At 31.8% G+C, this 20282-nt stretch overlaps 2 protein-coding genes across 2 annotated transcripts; one reads left to right on the forward strand and one right to left on the reverse strand.

Annotated features, from left to right (window-relative positions):
* Positions 1-8042: 8042 nt before the first annotated feature.
* LOC145956202 (uncharacterized) lies at positions 8043-12268 on the forward strand. The gene is made up of 4 exons (XM_083071767.1): positions 8043-8058; positions 8859-8935; positions 9020-9121; positions 11810-12268. The coding sequence occupies exons 1-4, from the start codon at positions 8043-8045 to the stop codon at positions 12266-12268; spliced, it is 654 nt and encodes a 217-aa protein (XP_082927893.1).
* A 5508-nt stretch (positions 12269-17776) lies between these two features.
* Positions 17777-18928, reverse strand: LOC145956203 (uncharacterized). The gene has a single exon (XM_083071768.1). It carries the CDS (start codon positions 18926-18928, stop codon positions 17777-17779), a length of 1152 nt encoding a protein of 383 aa, XP_082927894.1.
* Between the last annotated feature and the right edge of the window lie 1354 nt (positions 18929-20282).

Raw genomic sequence — 20282 nt, forward strand, 5'->3', positions numbered from 1 at the left:
AGAGTTAGCTGATGCACCAACTTTACTTCCTACATCTGACTCAGCTGAGGCATCTTACAGTCCGCAAAATGAACTGCTGCACCAACTTTACGTACACTAACTGCTGCCTTCACATTACAAATCACAGCTGCTGTACCAACAATCACAGTTGCACCAGCTATAGCATCAACTGCAGCACTAGAGTTATTATCCTTATCCGAGCTAAGATGGTTTGGATCATTTGAGAGTTCTTCCAAAGGGGCATGCCTTCTAGCGAATTGTCATCATGTTGGATGACCAGAGCTACAGCCGGATCAGCAGATGCACTTGGTTGAATTGCAGCAGCTGCAACAATAGAATTCTCATGCATGACAGCATCTGATTCAGCATGTGCATGAGAGCTTTCATTAGTCCGCAAAGATGCATTTACCTTGATCAATTGCAGATCATTATTCTTCTTAACAAGAAAGAACAACCAAATTGGAAAATACCTTGACTTAGTTCATGCAAGCTTCCGTTACAAAATAAACTGATTTAAAATTTGGAGATACAAGTGGATCAACTTGCAAAATAGTTAATTGATTAGCATAGAGGTCCATTTTTGCCAATAGTCTAATCAATCCTAAAGTGCATTAAAATTTTATTACAACAAGAAACGGAAGGAAGGTTGGTAGAGGACTTGGTGACGATTTCAAAAGTATTGAGGGTGTTAAGGAGAAAAAATGAGTGAAAAAATGCTTGATGAGAAGCTGAATAAGAGAAGTTGAGAAAAATAAAGGTATGGATGTAAATAAATAAAGTGTGAGAGGAAAAGAAAAATTGAAAAAAAAAATGAGAGAGGATCGAGCAAGAAATAAGGAGAAAGGTGTAGTCAAAACCCCACATGTGAAAAACTTGCCATATCCACATATATGCTCCCTCTAAAAAGCATAGAGAAAGACAATTTGCTTGGTTTGTAGACATCTTCAAAAGGCTTTATGATGGAGGCCCATGTACCAAGGGTCCTATCACAAGAGCTATTGCAAGGACAATGGAAGAAGATTGGGCTAGCATAGAGGAAGGAAGGCCCAAAACACTTTTTAGTTGGGTTGTACCTTGAGGCCCATGTAGTGTAGGAGTTGGCCCATGTTGACTTGTATTCATTTCTAGGTCTTGTATTTTGGTCCCTTTAGATAGATTTTCTATTTAGGTCGTGTATTTGGGCCATGTAGATAGGGAGGGGTGTACGTAGCATGCCATTACACATTTAGATATAATTTAGGTTACATTTGGCTTTCATTTAAGTACCATGTGGCCGACCAAGGGTGGCACACATGGCATCACTAGTACAAAAAGGGTAATTTACGTCGGTTATTTTGAGCTTTTTACGTCAAAAAAAGGTCTGACGTAAATGCGGGAGACATAAATTTACGTCGGTTGTGATACCTAACGTAAATTTACGTCGGACATTCATAAGAGCCGACGTAAAAAAGTTGTAAACCAAAAAAAAAAAACATAACGCGTGAATTTTCTACTTAGTATTAACTAATATATTAACAAACGATGATCCACCCAAACGCGAAGAAGAGGATAATATTAACTAATATATTAATAGATTAATACATACATTTATTTTCAACATATTAGCTAATATATTAAGAAAGGATTTTCCAAACTAACCTCAAATGAGAGCCCAATGCAATCGGTCAAAAACTTAAGAACCACCTAAACGCGCAAACGTATACTCAGATGCAATATACTCAAACGAAATCTTAACTCAGAAGACTCGAATTGCACATACACTCAAAGCTCTCTTGTTTAAATATTGACGCGCGCGAAGAAATTTGAAATTTGTAGATATAATCTGTCGGACCTCGTAGGGGCCGATGTAAATTGGAAAATCTACGTTAGACACAAGCTATATCCGACGTAGATTTTATTTTTTACATTAGTCTCTATGAGGTTCGAAGTAAAAAACTTGATTATAATTACAAAAATGTCACCGCATTTTTTTAACGTCAGATTTTTCTATGTTCGACGAGAATACAGTGACGTAAGTTACCCTTTTTCTACTGGTGCATGCTTAAATGCTAACTCAAATGGCACCTAAATTACATCCAAATGCACCTATCACATGGAGGAGAGTCATGAGCACATAGGAAGCCAAGATATACGGACCCAAAATTTGAATTTCAAATTCAAATGTTGGGCGCCTAAGGTTTAGTTAACCATACCATGGTTAAATTAAACCCTAGGTTAGTCTAGCTTCTCATGTACACTTCCTAGGCTTATAAATTACCCATTGGTTGTGTAATCCACCACTTTTGAGATATATGAGAGTTGCATTTTTGAAATTCTCTCTTCAAAGAGTCATTGAGATCCGAGGAGAATTTCTCTCCAAGAAGGCTCCAACAAGGAAACCTTCCTTGTGGAGCTTGGTGTTCAAGCTTGCTTCCTTGAAGGAGCTTCCAATTCCGGAACCATCTTCACTTTCTCCACGCATCCTTTTCCTTCCATTTCAATCTTCAAGTTTTGCTAAGGAACATTGAGCATTGGACGTGAGGTTCTAAGGAGAATTCATCAACCAATTCTTCAAGGAACTTCATCACTTTAAATAAATATTCCATTTTTAGAAGCACTATAAAAAATGACAACATATGTAAGATTTATAAAGGAGTTTCTGTCGTAATGGATGTGACTGAACACATGGAGATTCCTCTGATTCTGGGAAGGTCCTTCATGAAAACAATCAAGGTAGTCATAGATGTGGATGGGGGAAAACTAAAACTAAAGGCACAAGATGAATAAGTGAACTTTAGTGTGTTTAAGGATAAGCAACAACCAAGTTCAAAAAAAAGAAAAGAATGCCCAAGAATAGACACACTTGATAAAATTCAAATTTCAAGTCATTTGAAAAAGGCTAAGAAATTATGGGATATAAACTGTGAATAATATTATGCCTAAATTAGTTAGGAAAAGGAGAAAATCTCATGATAAGAAAATCCTCAAAAGGGAGTTCAAGCTTGGCTAATCGATCCTCTTTCTTAATTCCATTTCCTATTAAATTAAAATCCAAGTGGTCAAGTCATTTTCTCATCAAAGAGGTAAAACCTTATGGAGCATTGGAATTAAAGGATTGTACAACCATAAGAAGCTGGTGGTGAACAAGCAAAGGCTGAAGCATTACTTGGGTGGTGAAATTGAAAGGTTCACCACTATGAACACATTGGAAGATTGCTAAAGAACTTAGATCTGTCAAGCTAAAGACATTAAACAATCACTTACCGACCTAGTCATTTTGTTAGTTTTTATGTTTTCTTTAAATTTAATCTTGTTATGTTATGTGTGTTTAAGTTGTGTAGTAAAATTGATGAGAGACAAAAGCAAGTAAACTTAGAAGAACTTAAAACAAATTCTCTCAGCCAAGAAATGCTTAGCACATTTTGAATTGCAAATTTAAGGTTAGTCTTTGCCATCAATCCATTGAGCCATTTGAGAAGGGCTAAGCAAAATTTCCCATGTATTCAACTCTTATAAAAAAAATTGTCCTAGGGAAAAAGGGTTGAGCCAAGTTGAAAGGGTTAAGCCATTTTAAAAGGATTAAACCATTTCAAAAGGGCTACGTAGATTATGTAAAAACTTTTGAAAAATCATTATTTTCATTATTTGCTCAACGAATTTAAAAGAGCTTAGCAAAAGTTTTGCGAAAATCAGAGAGCCCTCTCTTGTAATACATGTTTATTATACTTGTTTTTATAAAATCATATTTGCAAATTTAAAAAACATGAAATCTCCATAGTCTTTCTCTTTAACATATATTTCCTACAACAACTTAGCTCAAGTATTAGTCAATTAATATCATGACTTTATTATCATCAAAACTTAGAGTGCTAGATAATCATAAATGTCTTTGGTTCAACAATTTCTATGTCAAGTAAGGCAACAAATGATGCTGAAAGTGCTTTCTACATTGATTCTTTAATCAAGAAAAAAAAAAAAAAAACCAACTTTCTACATAGAATGAATTACATCAGTTCAATAACCGATATAAAAGGCCCAAAATAATTTACGTAAAAGGGTCTTTTGCAATAGGGAGAAAACTAAACTACATATCCCAAAATTCATGGTGATTTTGAAAAATTTTAGATTCGTAAATTTAGAAATCAAATAATATAGGAAGGAAAATAAAATAAAAAGTAAATGAAAGGTAACAAATGATGTTAAGGGTGAAATAGTTAGTTTTTTCTTTGGAAAAAGTAATAACAAAGATCATATACATTTTTTCTCACCCCATATTCAAAGAAAGTGAAATTTACTTTAACGATATTGCAACTTGTAAAGAAAAGTTTCGTTTGCCAATCTCAAAAGTCTATGAATTTGAATGTTTTTGTTGTTTCTATTGTACATGTAGATTCATAATTTGAAAATCAAATAATATGCAAAGGTAAATTAAAACGAATGAATAAATAATAACATAATGACTATAAACATTTTTTCTCACCATACGCAATCAAATTGATTTTTTTTGTTAAAATATTTTTAGTACCTATAAGTTCACTTATTTGATCTTTTAGTCCTTATAGTTTAAACTAATTTTTTTTTGTCTATTCTTGCATTTTTAGTCCTTTTTAGTCCTTTTCGTTAATTCTTTTGAAACATCATTTTTGTTTGATTGACATGGATTTTATTAAATCTACGTGACAATGATATATTTGGTTTTGTATATGATGATGTGTCACTTAGTGGTGTGTTGGGAGAAAAAAACAGGAAGAGTCTGAATGGTTTGTGAACAATCAATATTTACTATGACTGAATGTTATTAAAGAAGTGAGAAAAATGTTGATAATTACATAATAAACCATTAAGTGACATATGAATTAAGTAACACATCATCGTCTAAAAAATCAACACTACAAGAAAAATACAAAATAGCGACCGAATTTAGCGACCGAAAATTATCGGTCGCTATTTTGCGACCGAATTAGCGACCGAATAGTTTAGCGACGGATTTAGCGACCGAATTTGATCAGTCGCTATTTTGCGACGGAATTAGCGACAGATTTTATCGGTAGCAATAAAATCGGTCGCTAAATCAGTCGCTGTTTAATTTTGTTTCATGGGAACGTAGTTTGCGACGAAATTAGCGACCGATTTTGAAAAAATTATCAAAAAATTGCGACCGAATTAAATTCGGTCGCTAATACTAAACTTTTGAAATTTTTAGCGACCGATTAAATTTCGGTAGCTAAACAATACAAACAAACTTAGCGACCGAATTAAAATCGGTCGCTAAATTTTTTTATTAAATTTTATGAATAGACTAAAATTACTCATTAAAGTTACACAGCCAGGTTTCGATCCTGGGTCCTGTGGGTAACCATGGGCCAACTACAAAACCGCTACGCCAGTTTGATTCATTGATATATTACTGAAAATAATTATATATATATATATAATACAGAAGCTTATAATTTTTATTATCTTATAATTTAATATTATATTTCTTTTAATTATAAAATATAATAAATAAAATCTAAAATCTGTATCAGTTTCTTTGATAAAAATATTTAATTAAATTTAAAAAAAATATTTAATTATATTCTTTTGATTTAATAGTGGATTTGTTTTGATTATAATATTTTAATGTGTTTTATTTGAAATATTAGTTAAAATATTTTATTATCTTTTCATTTTAATTTATTGTAAAATAATTAGAATATTTAATTTAGTATCATTAAAAAAATAACCATTATAAGATTTAATTTATTTAATTTCATTATTTATTAAAAAGTGATAAAATATAATTTATTTTCAATTAATTTAATAAAATAAAAACTTTAAAATATATATTTAAAATCTGTAATAATTTATTAAATACAAATATTTAATTAATTTTAATATATACTAAATTTAATATTAGAAAATTTATTATGATTTGAATTATAATTTTTATAATCTTTTGATTTAATATTAGATATGTTTTGATTATAAAATATAATAAATAAAATCTAAAATCTGTAGCAATTTTTTTATACAAATATTTAATATCAGAATATTTATTATAATTTTAGTTATGATTTTTATAATCTTTTAATTTAATACTGGATTTGTTTTGATTATAATATTTTAATATGTTTTATTTGAAATATCAGTTAAAATTTTTTATTATTTTTTCATTTTAATTTATTGTAAAATAATTAGAATATTTAATTTAGTATCATTAAAAAAATAATCATTATAAGATTTAATTTATTTAATTTCATTATTTATTATAATTTTTTTAAGTCACTGTATTGATAAAAAAAATATTTTTAATTAAAATATATTTTCAAATTTTAATTAATTTATTATCATTCACTTACTTTATTAAAAAGTGATAAAATATAATTTATTTTCAATTAATTTAATAAAATAAAAACTTTAAAATATATATTTAAAATCTGTAATAATTTCTTAAATAAAAATATTTAATTAATTTTAATATATACTAAATTTAATATTAGGTAAAATTTATTAAGATTTTAGTTATAATTTTTATTATCTTTTGATTTAATATTGGATTTCTTTTGATTATAAAACATAGTAAATAAAATCTAAAATCTGTATCAGTTTATTTGATAAAAAATATTTAATTAATTTTAATATATAATAAATTTAATATCAAATTATTTATTATGATTTGAGTTATAATTATTATAATCTTTTGAATTAATATTAGATATGTTTTGATTATAAAACATAATAAATAAAATTTAAAATCTGTAGCAATTTCTTTGATACAAATATTCAATAATAGAATATTTCTTATAATTTTAGTTATGATTTTTATACTCTTTTGATTTAATACTGAATTTATTTTAATTATAATATTTTAATGTATTTAGTATTTTTGATTTCTTTTGATTTGAATTATAATTTTTATAATCTTTTGATTTATTATGATTTAATTTTTATAATCTAACAACCCAACATTTAAAAATAATATTATTTTTAAGATAAATATTATTTAATTATTTATAAACTTTATTTATTAATATAATTATTTAATTATGTTATTTTGATGATAAATATTATTTAATTATTTATTAATAAATATTATTTAATTATTTAAAATAATTCCTTTATTTTAATCTAATTCAATAATAATATGTTTGATTCAAATTAAATTTTAAAATAAATGTTTATTTATTTATTTATTTGAAATAAATAAACACAAATTAAAATTAAAAAAAATCTCCTAAAGAATTTTTTTTTTTATTCTTATAATTTAGTTTTGTGAAACCTTCCTCCTTCTCCTTAATATTTGTTATATGAGTGAAATTTGTTGTGAACCTTCTGACTCTTGCCCTAGCACCCCCTTCCTCCTTCTTAATTTCTTCTCTGTTCCAACACTCCCTCGCCAGCCACCACGCCTCCTTCTCCGTTAAATTGCTCCAACAGCCCCTCGCCGGCCACCACGCCTCCTTCTCTGTTAGGTATTTCATCGCTTCTCGCTGTTTCTCGCTTTCATTCTCCCTCACTTTTTATACTTTTATTTATTTAAACTCATTCTTCTCGCTGTTCTAACGATTGATTTACGAACATACCTAATTATTTGCCTTTTTGTTAAAGGAAAATTACAAATTAAACGATAGCAATTTTCTTTTCCTTTTATGTTTTTACAATATTTGCCTCATTTGAGAAATCTGAATTTCTGGCACTCCAAAAATCTTGTCGCAACGTCAGACTTAAAAAGGTTGTGACATCTTCAGCAATTTACTCTTAAGGGATGTGTAGAAATGGTGCAGATTGATCCATTTATTGATATATATATATATTTTAAAATTTTTCTTGGATGCATGTTTAGAACAGTCTTTTTACTAGAAAGAAAACTCTATATTTTAAGTAGAAAAACTCTAAAAAAATTTCTCCTTATATCTAAACAGCTCAGCTCCAGCGGTTGTACATTGTTTGAAGTATAGTATTATGAAGAAGTGTGATTAGTGGAAGTGTCTGTCTTTTTATTATCACAATTAGTATGCTGATTTGTTTCTTGGTTGTCCAATATCGTGTTGTTGCACTGCACTTAAAAATCGTTGTTCATAATGGCTACAAAATTTGGTATTTCTAGAATTTGGTGGGGAAAATTTCAAAAGTAAAGCTTATTTCAACTCTTTGCAAAAGTATCCATTTTTTTATGCAAAATTTGAGTTTTTGGTCCTGCGAACAATTGATAAAATTAGTATCTCCTGCTTTTTTTTTTGTTGCTCTACTTTCTGTGGTGTGATATTGAGAAGTTTGCTTAAGTTTGATTTCTGATATGTATTACTTTTTTCAACATCTTGAGTAAATAAATAAAGAGTTAGGAGATTACCAACTTCTGCAATTATTCTCTACAAGTAAATCAATTTTTTTATAAGGTATGCTATTCAATTTCTGGTTCGAGAAGAGTAACTAGAAACTTTGCTCGTCTGATGTAAATCAACAACGGTTCCTTCTTTTACTGCTACTAGGTATATTTTGCTGCTGACTGTTGTAATTTAAGCTGAACTTTTGTGGATATGTGAATGGGTTCTTTAGTAATGCAGTTAGCTAGTTTTAGTGACTATTTCTTAATCCAAAATTTCTTCCGAATTATTAAAAAATTGATTTAAATAATAAAATGTAAAATTAAATAATTTCTTACATTATTCTCCCAAATCAGACTCTTGTTCAAGTTTCCTGCTTGAGAAATATAACCATCATAAAACTGTATATACCAACAACAAACTACGCTAAAAATAATTAATCTTTAATAATGTTGACTAAGATTCAATAAAATAGATAGTAAACAAGACTAGAAAATGCTAAAGGGAATCGGGCTATTTTGGATCAACATTGGGCTTCTGAAAAATTTCAAAACAAAAGTAATACTGCTAAAGGGAATCGGGCTGTAGAGAATGGAGCAACAGCTTACACTGGTGGCTCCATATCTGCAGGAGCCCACTTTGAAAAATTGGTAAGTTTATTTCAATTCTTTATTTATATTTAGTTCAATTTAATATAATTGATTGGTTGAATTGCAATATTTAAATTTATATAGGCGAAGGAGCTAAATCGTCCCCCTACTGCTTGGGAATTAGTGGAAAAGACAAAAAAACTTAAGACTGGAGAATGGGTCAGTGATAAAGCCCGCAACATTGCTGTAAGTTCCTCTCCATGTTTTGTTTTATTCTGTAATTTTTGTTGACTTTCCTTTTTGTTTGTGATCAATTTTTATTTTGTCATATGATTCGTTCCATTTATCAATTTATCTTTATTTCTTCTTCTATTTTTTTTACACCGTACACCCAGAAATGGGATGTAGCCGCGTTAACATTTTCCCTTTTCCTTTGGGTGAGTCGTGTATAAATAAAATTTAGGCCTTGTTTAACATACTTGACTGACCTGTGAAATAGGGACCCAATTCTATGAGAATACGACTATGAGTATTTTTAAGATTTTAGAATACGACTATGAGTATTTTTTAGATTTTCTGAGTCTTGATTAGATTAGATTCGGATTTTGAAAAATGGTTATTTAAAAACTTGGGTTGAATAAGTCTGGTCCAACCTGACACTCCTATTGAATTCAAAGTTTCTATTGTTTTGTTGTTTTTACTTCAATTAAAAAAACATGTTTTATTTTTTATTTGGCTAATTACATTTTTTATCCTCTTATAATATCAAATCTACAGTTTCAATCTTTCAAAATTTAATTCCATTACTTTAGTATCTGAATTTTATAAATTTGTAATTTTAATTCCTCCACTGCATATTTAAGTTTCAGTCCACCTCTAGCAAGTAAGCCAACCCACTTCACCCTATTTTTTGGATGGGTTGGTGGAGGAGTGGGTTAAAACAGAGCAAGCTACCTGTTTTGTCACTCCTACTTTAAAATAATTGTCATTAAAAAAACTCTAAAAATGCTATAATTTAATAGATTGAATAGGAGACGATTATTCAAAATGACTATTTTATTTATTGATCCTATTATATGGTTCACTGAAAGATTATGAAAAATGTATCAGCATTTCATACTAGTAGTAAGTAAACACCAAAAAGACATCGGAAAACAGGGAGATGGATCCAAAAGTTTGTTAAAGGAATAGGCCCGAAAAATATTAAATATTATATTATAATACTTAAAAAATTTTATTTAAATTATGCACGTTCTTTCATATCATATAATTCACAAACAATATAATTTATATTAATTTTTATATTGATCACCACTATATTATAATAACTACTCATTATCATAAACATGATAAATTATCCCCTCTAGATATAAGAGAAAACAACCACAGAGCCATATATCATTTGAAGTTAGCCACAGGTTATTTTGACAAATCAAATAAATAAGCTAGCTAAAAGCTGATAAGCAAGTGGATTGAATTAAATGCGTTTGGTAAAACTAGCCATTGAATTAACTAGAATTATAAAATGACAGTTAATTACTGGTGGTAACTATGTAAATTTTTTTTAAAAAAAATAAATTATCACTTTCCAAATTTTAATTTAATTCAAATAATTTATCATTATTTATTTTAATTATTAAATAATTTATTATTAATTATTTTAATCAACCCAACTCGTGAATTCATTATACATAGGTTGAGATTTTCAACTCAAAGAAATTAAAAATTAATCTAATATCAAATCAACTCATTTTTTTTAAGCAGGTTAAAGGTGAATTGAGTTGAATTAATTACATGCTATATATCTGACACCAAATTACCACCGTCCCTTCTCACACACGATTGAGGCATTATGTTAATGTATTAAAAAGGTGAGAATTGTTAGAAAACATTAGAGGACTATTCGTTAAACTTTGTGCCTTTAAATAGAGGGAGAGAAGGAGTGGTTTAATGGATAATTATGGATTGAAGTTGTAAACTATGGGACTGCTCACCATGTCTTACTTTTCTGAATCAGTTTTGGATTTGCTCTATATTTTCATGCACGTTTGTTCATTCATTTGTGTAACAGCTTTTGCAATTTATTAATAAGCTTGCCAATTAATTGTTTGCTAATTGTTCTGGCCATGGGAAGGCAAACTGATTTTGGTTTTTACTTTGTCAACGAGAATAATTGGCCTGAAATATTCATATTAGTTAATTATATTAATTAAAATGAATTGATATATATGCACTATTTAATAATGGAGTAGAAGTCTTGGGCTTATTTGACATGAAACTTTCAAAATATTTACTTTCAAACGGCATCTTAGTTGTAAAATAGGATGAAATAATTGACCCTTTGGTTTCAGCAATTCCACCATTTGTATTTCTCTTGGTTACGCATGACATTTGTCCAGAATATTGACTGGAAAATACAGTGACAAGGAGATTTTCCTTTTTCCTGTTAAGGCGATGATTTGATTGGCCACATTAATTTTCTTTAACTAATTGTTGACTTTGGGATAAAGATACATATAGGGATATGCTTCTTTTAATAGATAATCATTTAAGGAATTATATCTCTCTTTGTAAATATGGGTGGCACCCGCCCAAATATTAATATATTTTATTTTCTGTTTCAATTTTTTTTAAAGGAATTATACATATTAGAAAACTTTATAATAATTCATGTTTCTACGCATGTTATACTTATAACTAGTTCTATAGATTCATACAAAAAAAGCCCCTCTGGATACGTGTTCAAGAATCTATATTTGCTTTAAGGATATATATTGTGTGATTGGTTAATCCTGTAGAAAATATCATGACGTTGACTAGGGTGAATTATTTGTTGAATTATTTGCTGTAAAATAACAATTATTTGCTGAATTAAAATCAAAGAATATATTGTCTTGAAATTTTTGTTGAAATAATATTTTTTATTTTTTTTAGGAGAAATATAACGAGCGTCTAATTGAAGTCAAGCAACAAGCTACACAGGATGACACAGAGGGCTCTGCTTCTACTTGTATTAGTGATAATGAAGTTTATTTGCTGGTGGTTAAAAAGAATCCGAAGGGGAACTTGTATGGGCTTGCTGGATTGACCGATGATTTCATTCGCTCAACACTTCCACAATCTTCTAAGTCACAACCATCACCAGTCACTGCAGGGGTGATTGAAGAAATGCAAAATAGGATAACTAAATTAAATGCTGAGCTTGCTGCAAAGGAAGCAAAGGAAAAAGCATTGGAAGAGCATATACGACAGCATGATGAGCAGATGCAGTATATACTATGCCATCTCAACATTGACCCTTTAAGGCCAACCCCTCCTGCACCGAGTACTAGGCCAGATGATCCTGACCATGCTGTTGATGATGCTCTTGATGACATAGCAGAAGACCCTTAATTAAGCTTCTTTATTTTACTTGTTTCAGGATATTTTATTGTATTTCACTATTACTTTGTTGAAGTTTAAACGTTTTATGTTATTATTGTGTTTTTAGCATACTATATTGACATACTTATATTTTATTTAGTTTTCACTATAATATAAATTTTCATCGATAAGATTATGTCTTTTAGTATGTTCTAGTTTATTATTATAAATTGTGTAATAAATATATTGTTAATTTCATATTCGTTAACAGGTATAAATTAATAATTAAAAAGAATTTAAAAATACTGGTATATTTTAGCGACCGAAATAGCGACTGAAACAATTTGTAGCTAATTCCAGTTATTAGCGACCGAAATAGTGACCAATATAATTTGTAGCTATTTCAGTTTTTTAGCGACCGAAATAGCGACTGATTTTATGCGTAGCTATTTTAGTTTTTTAGCGACCGAAATAGCGACTGATTTTATCCGTAGCTATTTTAGTTTTTTAGCGACCGAAATAGCGACCAATTTTATCCGTAGCTACATCAATTTTTTAGCGACCGAAATAGCGACCGATATTATCCGTAGCTACATCAATTATTTAGCGACCGAATTAGCGACAGATTCATAAAATGGTTTTATTAAATAAATGCAAAAAATAGCGACGGAAATTGCTACCAAAAAATTCGGTCGCAAAATTGGTCTCCAGAAGTTAGGAGACCAAAATTTTAGCGACGGATTTGTATTGTCTAGCGACTCATTTTTCGGTCGCTAAATTGCGACGGAAAACATTTCGGTCGCTATTTGAAATAGCGACCAGGGTTTTAGCGACGGAATTTTTCGGTCGCTATTTCGGTCGCTGAATGAAATAGCGACTGAATTTACCTAAATAGCGACCGATTTTGGTGGTAGCTAAAACTTGATTTTTTTGTAGTGCAAATACATCACCTTCACATGGATTTAATAAGCTTGCGTTACTAACACAAAAATAATGTTGCAAAGAAATTACCAGTAAGAAATAAAGATAATTAAAAAAATATAAGTATAGAACTAAAAAGTCTATTTCAAATAATAATGACTAAAAGGTAAAGTAAGTAAATTATATAGATTAAAAATATATTATAACTTTTTTTTTTATTATTGAAATTGAACTTAATACTTACACTTTTAAAATAATATATACATATTCTACTCAACCAATTGGTCTAGACCCTCAAATAACAAAGTGGAATGTACTTTAACAATATTGTAACTTGAAAAGAAAGGATTGAGCTACTTATCCTATGATCAATGACAAAACTTTATTTCATAATGAAAAAACAATGTTCCTCTAGTTTGCAATTTTCCTCATCATGCAGAATTGCATATCTTATTATCAAATTTCAATTGTTTTGTTAGAAAAAATTAAGAAGAGTGAAAAAAGAGAGGAAAGAATAATACCTTCCAATTTTATGAAGATTGCGGTGAGATATGAAAATTGAATAAAAGAGGGTAAATAGTTAGACAAGTTAATTTAGGTCAAAAGTTGGAATGATGAGAGGTGGATTAGGTTGATAATTAAAAGGATATTAATATAAGATTGAATTGTATAGAAATTGTCACATAAATAAAAATTTTGAAGTGACAAAAAATAACATAGCAACATGACAATGGATGATTGTATAACTCAAAATTTATATATTATAAATGAAAATTTCAATTTAGAACCAAACATATATATATATATATATATATATATATATATATATATATATATATATATAAACATAATTGATTTACATGCATAAATACTCTCATAGTGTGTTTGGATGAGGAATTTTACAAATTCAAAGAATTTTAAATTCTTGGTATTTGAATTACTTTAGTTTCAATTTCTATCATTCTGTTTGTGGAGGATTTCATTTATAGGTTCTTTTTATTCGAACTAGCACGATTTCAATTTAGACGTGTGTGACACAACAGATTTGGCGACATTTCAGTGATGAATTATACAAACAACATACGGCGTGAATTAAGTAGGGTGCAATTTTAGCATAACAGAATATCTATGCTAATCATACAATCAATTTCATGCATGTGAACGTTGATGTGCATCGAATAAACAACATGTATATTGACTGCAGAAATCATATTCTTCATTCGATGTTAACAGAATTACAATTCGTAAGGATAATGAAAAGGATTCATAAGACTACACTACGCTACACTAAGCTATGCTACGCTACGCTAAAAAGGAAAAAGAAATGGTGGTCGAGAAATCGTACCCAACCTTCTCGTGCACGTGAGCCATATGCGCAGGCGAAGAGTGCGTGTGAGGTGTTGTGAGTGTGAGATTTCTGACCCTTTGCTACGACCATGGCTTGTCAATTTATAGAGATTTGGGGAAAAATAATTGTATCTGACGTGCCCCAAATGCATAACTGCTCTAAACCTCCACATCATGGCTCATTTTTGGGCACGTCTTTTGATAACTTCTAGAACCGCTTATAACTTTCCCAAACCATTCTGCAGTCTTGACACTTATCCCTCGATTTACTTCGACCTCCCTTAATCGTGTCTGCCCTAAGTTCTTCATTTTGAGAGGTTGCAAAGTATGCTCATGAATGTCCGGATCCCTGGGATTTTGAGTAATTCACCAAAAATATACTTGAGTGTTTCCTAATTCTTCCTGTACTTCGAGAGGTTGCGAAGCTGTGAAGCCTTTTCGTGGGTGGCAGCTTCAAGGATTTCGAGTGCTTCACAAAAGATGTATTCGAGTATTTCCTGATTCTCCCTGTGCTTTGTATGTTTCTATTTCTAGAACTTCTCTTATACTTTTTTCCGATCACCCACGATCTCGAGAGCCCCCGCATTTCGAGCATTCCCAAATTACCTTTTTTGGTGCTAACAGATGACCCCTAGAAAAACATTTGTTTCGAGGTAGTCAAGAAAGAATGTTTTCCAATGCTCTAATTTTCCTTATCTCTGATGAAACCCTAGAACATTGTTTCCCTTGTGCAAATTAAATGCTCTTGACAGAATTAATTCCAAATCTTCCCTTTTGTAATTGTGATGAATTTATGGTTGTCACAAATTCATGTATTTGCATTTTTTGCAGGAGGTCGAAATTTCTAAGAAAAAACTCCGTTTGGAGTCTCATAGTGGTCAATCTATAAGTCACTTTTCTTGGTTTAATCAAAATCGTTATTCGAAAGAAATTCTGATTCCCTCGCCCTTCGTCTTGTTTTAGATTTCCACTACTTGGAGGGCCTCCAAAGATAAAGGGAAACGAAAAGCAACTTCAGCTAAATTTGTTCCTAAGCCAAAGATTCCCACTGAAAGCTCTTGAAGGATGCCATGAAATCTTCTGTATAGGTAATGCGTTTGTCCATGTAATACCTTTTCTATTAATTTGATTTCATCCTTCATAAAGATTACCTCTTTTAGAAAAAGGTGGATTCAAAGGTATCTGAATTTTCTTCTGAGAGCCCTCGAAGTATCCCCTTGACTGAGGATGTTTCCCCTATGAATGCCTTACATTCTCGAGACATCACCGAGAACCTTGAGACATCGCTTCCTCCTGAACGCCCCTTTGAGGTATATTCTTCTAAACTTCGATTTTCACCCTTTTCGACCACTCTCGAAGTCCTATACTAACGAAGTTTTTTACTTGGTATACTGTCGCATCCAATATTATCGCGGATAACATTCTCATCGCTGTGGAAACTATCGAAGCTTCTCCCCCAGATCCCTTGCAAGGCAAAGCGCCTTCGTTTAATTCTGATACTCTTCTGGCCAAGGTAGGTAATTGTTTCTTTGGCGTTATGCTTGTTCTCAAGATTACCTTTCACTTTGTAAAAGTATATTGCTTTTCTCGCGCAGGTTTAGAGGTAACCTCTGAGGATAAATTTCAACAATCCTCCCCCCTCGATCAACTCGTGAAAACAACTGACGTTGTCCCCTTGGAAACTCTACTTATTTCCATTCCCCATGATGATGTGGACCTCATGAGCTTCTTTGATGACGGAGATTCTCAAGATGATATTTTTGAGGTCTTAGAGAATTAGACTAGTGGGACCTCAGCCTCAGGTAAAACCCCAGAGGTGGTTGTGAGTTTTCAACCTTTGTTATCTTCCTTCCGCTCAAAGGCGTATGTGGATAATCTTGACCATGCTCTTATGGATCCCCGCTTCAAAATAGAGATCGAGCGGATGGTTGATGTTCTGAATGCATTTCCCGATCTTCCTCCCTAGGTAACAATGGACTTAAATGAATTTGTTCATACTTTCGTTGTTGCCTCCAAATCGCGCGCAAAGTGGTCAACTTCTAATCAAGAAATGGCTCAGATCGAGGTTGATTCCGAAGAAGATCAAACCAAATTAGAAGAACTTAAAGCAGAGCTTCTCTCGATTAATGAATTCACATCTCAGTTGATTCCAGAATTGATGAGTCTTAAACAATATGAGGAAGACACGGAGAAATCCCTTGCGACCTTACAACGGGAGCTTGATTCGATCAAGTCCAAACATGCTGCTTTGAGTCTCCAAAGTCAAGAGATTATGTTGAAGTAGAAAGGCCTACAGAAAGAAGGAAAAGAAATATCTCTCAGACTCTCGAAGTTATTGGAGCAAAAGAGAAGATTGGATGTATTGTGTGCTTCGAGGAAACAAACTCTCGATCAGGCATATCAAGCCTATGAAGTGCTCAAATCCAAATTCTGCAAATGATCGAGAAGATGAGAGATGCCTATGTATATTTTAATATTTATCCCTTGTACCTTTATTGCTTATTTCTTTGGACACCAATCTCAGTACATGTTACTTTCGTGAAATTTCTTCAATTATTTTTCATTGATCACTTTACTTATATTTCTTGAGTTTATCTCTTTGATCAAATATGCGTTGTTCGAGTAGAGTCTTTCGATGAAGAACGATCCTTCCCAGCTATAGGACCATTTACCACGATCTCGAGATTTCTGATCCATCGGGAGGATAACTTTTAAGACTATGTCTCCACTCGAAAAATTTTTGCTCTTGACCTTTTTGTTGTAAACTCGAGCTATTTTATCTTTTTGATGAATGATATTTTGCATGGCTATCATTCTTTCATCATTCATTCGAATTAACTCATCATACATTAAATTCCAATAATCTTCGACTGGTAAATCATTTTGCCTTTGCACGTGAACGGATTGTAGGTTGATATCAATAGGCAAAATTGCTTCGTGATCGTAAACCAACTTGTATGGCGTAGTTTGAGTGGAATTCCTTGGTGAATTTCTGTAAGCCCACAATACTTGCATTAATGTTTCATGCCAATTTCGAGGTTTCCCTAAAATATGCTTCTTAATCAAAGTTATGATCATTTTGTTAGCAGCCTCGACCTGGCCATTAGCTTGTTCATAGTAAGGTGTTGAAGTAATCAGTTTGATTCCTCTCGAATGAGCATATTGCACAACTTTTTGACCTGTGAATACCGTACCTTGATCTGTAGTTATTGTCTGGGGTATTCCGAATCGAAATATAATGTGGTCTTCGATAAAATCTATCACCTCTTTCTAATCTACCTCTTTTACAAGAATTGCTTCTACCCACTTCGTGAAATAATCGATGGCCACAATTATATATTTGTGGTTCTTTGTTGATGGAGGATGAATCTGACCAATTATGTCAATTGTCCATCCTCGAAATGGCCAAGGTTTAACAATCACGTGTAACTCAGTTGCTGGTAATTTATGTATTGGACCATGCTTTTGGCATTTCTTGCAACCTTTTGCAAATTCGATACAGTCTTTGAACATACATGGCCAAAAGTATCCTTTTCTGGACAAAGTCCATTTCATTTTCTCCCCTGCTTGATGAGCACCACAAATACCTTCGTGTACCTCTGCCATAGTTGTGTAGCTCTCATGATTTCTGAGGCACTTAAACAAAACTTCATCGAAGCCTCTCTTGTATAGTTCATCATTCAATATCACATAATTGAGAGCTCGATATTTAATTTTTCTTTCAGCTTGCGAATTTGGACTTTGCAAATACTCGATTAGCTCTTTCCTCCAGTCCTGAATGGTTGAGGTGTCAATGGTGAGGCATTTGTGCTCATCACTCAACTCATTTCTTATACAAGCAAGAGATTCGAGACATTCCCTGTTTATCTTGTACTCGGATGCAATTTGAGCTAATTCATTCTCAATTTCATTCTCATTACGAGAGATATGTTCTAATTGGACTTCGTCGAATGAATTTAATAGAGTTGTAGCTCGAGACTTGCATTCGAGTAACTTTTCATTCATGCATTTATATTCTCGAGTTAACTGTTTAATTACAAGTTGCGAGTCACCTCGAATAATTATGTTCCTTGCCCCCAAATCCTTAAGAAATTTTAGCCCAGTAATCAATGCTTCATATTCAGTTTCATTATTCGAGCATTCAGATTCCATTTTCAGTGAGAATTTGGTGGGGATCCCACCGGGGAAAATAATCAGTAATCCGATTCCTGCTCCTAACTTGTGTTTTGACCCATCGAAAAATAGTTCCCATGATTTTGTGGCTAAGTAATTAACCTGTTCTGTTAAATTCGAGTGATCCACGAGAAAATCAGCGATTACTTGTCCTTTCGTGGCTTTGAAGGGAACAAACGTTAACGAATACTCGGTCAGTGCTAGTGCCCATTTTCCAACTCGAGAATGAAGGATAGGTTTCGACAACATATATTTAATCACATTATTTCAACAGAATATGAATACATCATATGGTTTAATATAATGCTTTAACTTTGTACAAGCATAATATAAACTCAAACATAACTTCTCTAAAGGAGTGTATCTGATTTCTGCCTCGACTAACATCCTACTGATGTAATAGATGACCCTTTCGATACCATTCTCATCATCTTGCGATAACATGCCCGTAATAGTCGAATCATTGGGCGAGACATACAATTTTAGCCTTCTTCCTTCAGAGGGTGGCACCGTCACGAGAGGGTTGATCAAATAAGTCTTTATCTCTTCGAATGCATTTTGATGATCTTCGTCCTATCGAAATTCCTCCTCCTAAAAAAGATTGTAACTCCTTCTTATTCGAAGGAGGCTTAGTTTCCATGATTGCCCGAGTCTTGTTCTTATCTACTTCAATGCCTTTCTGGTGTACGACGAACCCTAGGAAATCCCCCGCTGAAACACCGAAAGCACATTTTAATGGATTCATTTTCAGCCCATGTTTCTTCATTCTCTCGAAAGACAATTTCAAGTGTTGTATGTGATTCATTTTTCGTTTCGATCCAATCACTATGTCATCAATATAAACCTACATGAATTTACCGATCAGGTCATGAAAAATTAAGTTCATTGCTCTTTGATATGTTGCCCTAGCATTTTTCAAGCCAAAAGGCATTACTACCCATTCGTAAGTTCCCAAAGCACTTGGGCACCTAAAAGCAATTTTTGACACATCTTTTTTAGCAACATAAATCTAGTTGTACCCAGAATATCCGTCTAATAAACTTAAAATTTCTTTACTTGCAACGGCATTGATCATTGTTTCCACAATAGGCATGTGATATGCATCCTTGGGTGTGGCTGCATTCAAATCTCGACAATCGATGCATACCCTCATTTTTTCATTCTTTTTTATAACAGGCACAATTTTCGATACCCAATCAGCATACCTTGAAGTACGAATGAATTTGGCCTTCAGTGGCCTCTCGATCTCCTCTTTGATTTTTTTTGATCACCTGCGGAGCAAACCTTCGTGGGTTCTGTTTCATTGGTTTCTTCCCCAAAATCATAGGTAACTTATGTTCTACTAAATTTCAATCCAAACCAGGCATTTCTTCATAATTCCAAGCGAAGCAATCTTTATATTCGTGCAAGACTTGCACGATCTGCTCTTTAAAACTCTTATTCACTAGTTTGCTAATGTAGGTGATTCTCTTCTTTTTGATTGTACCCAGATTGACTTCCTCCAAAGGATCCTGAGATTCCACTTTAAGCCCATCATTTTCAAATTGCTCGAATCCTAGAGGAGCATCGTCAAAGACACAATCGAGTCTTTCTTCGATCCTTT

This window comes from Cajanus cajan, chromosome 3 (assembly GCF_000230855.2).
Source record: "Cajanus cajan strain Asha chromosome 3, NIPB_CcT2T_4, whole genome shotgun sequence".
NCBI lineage: Eukaryota > Viridiplantae > Streptophyta > Magnoliopsida > Fabales > Fabaceae > Cajanus > Cajanus cajan.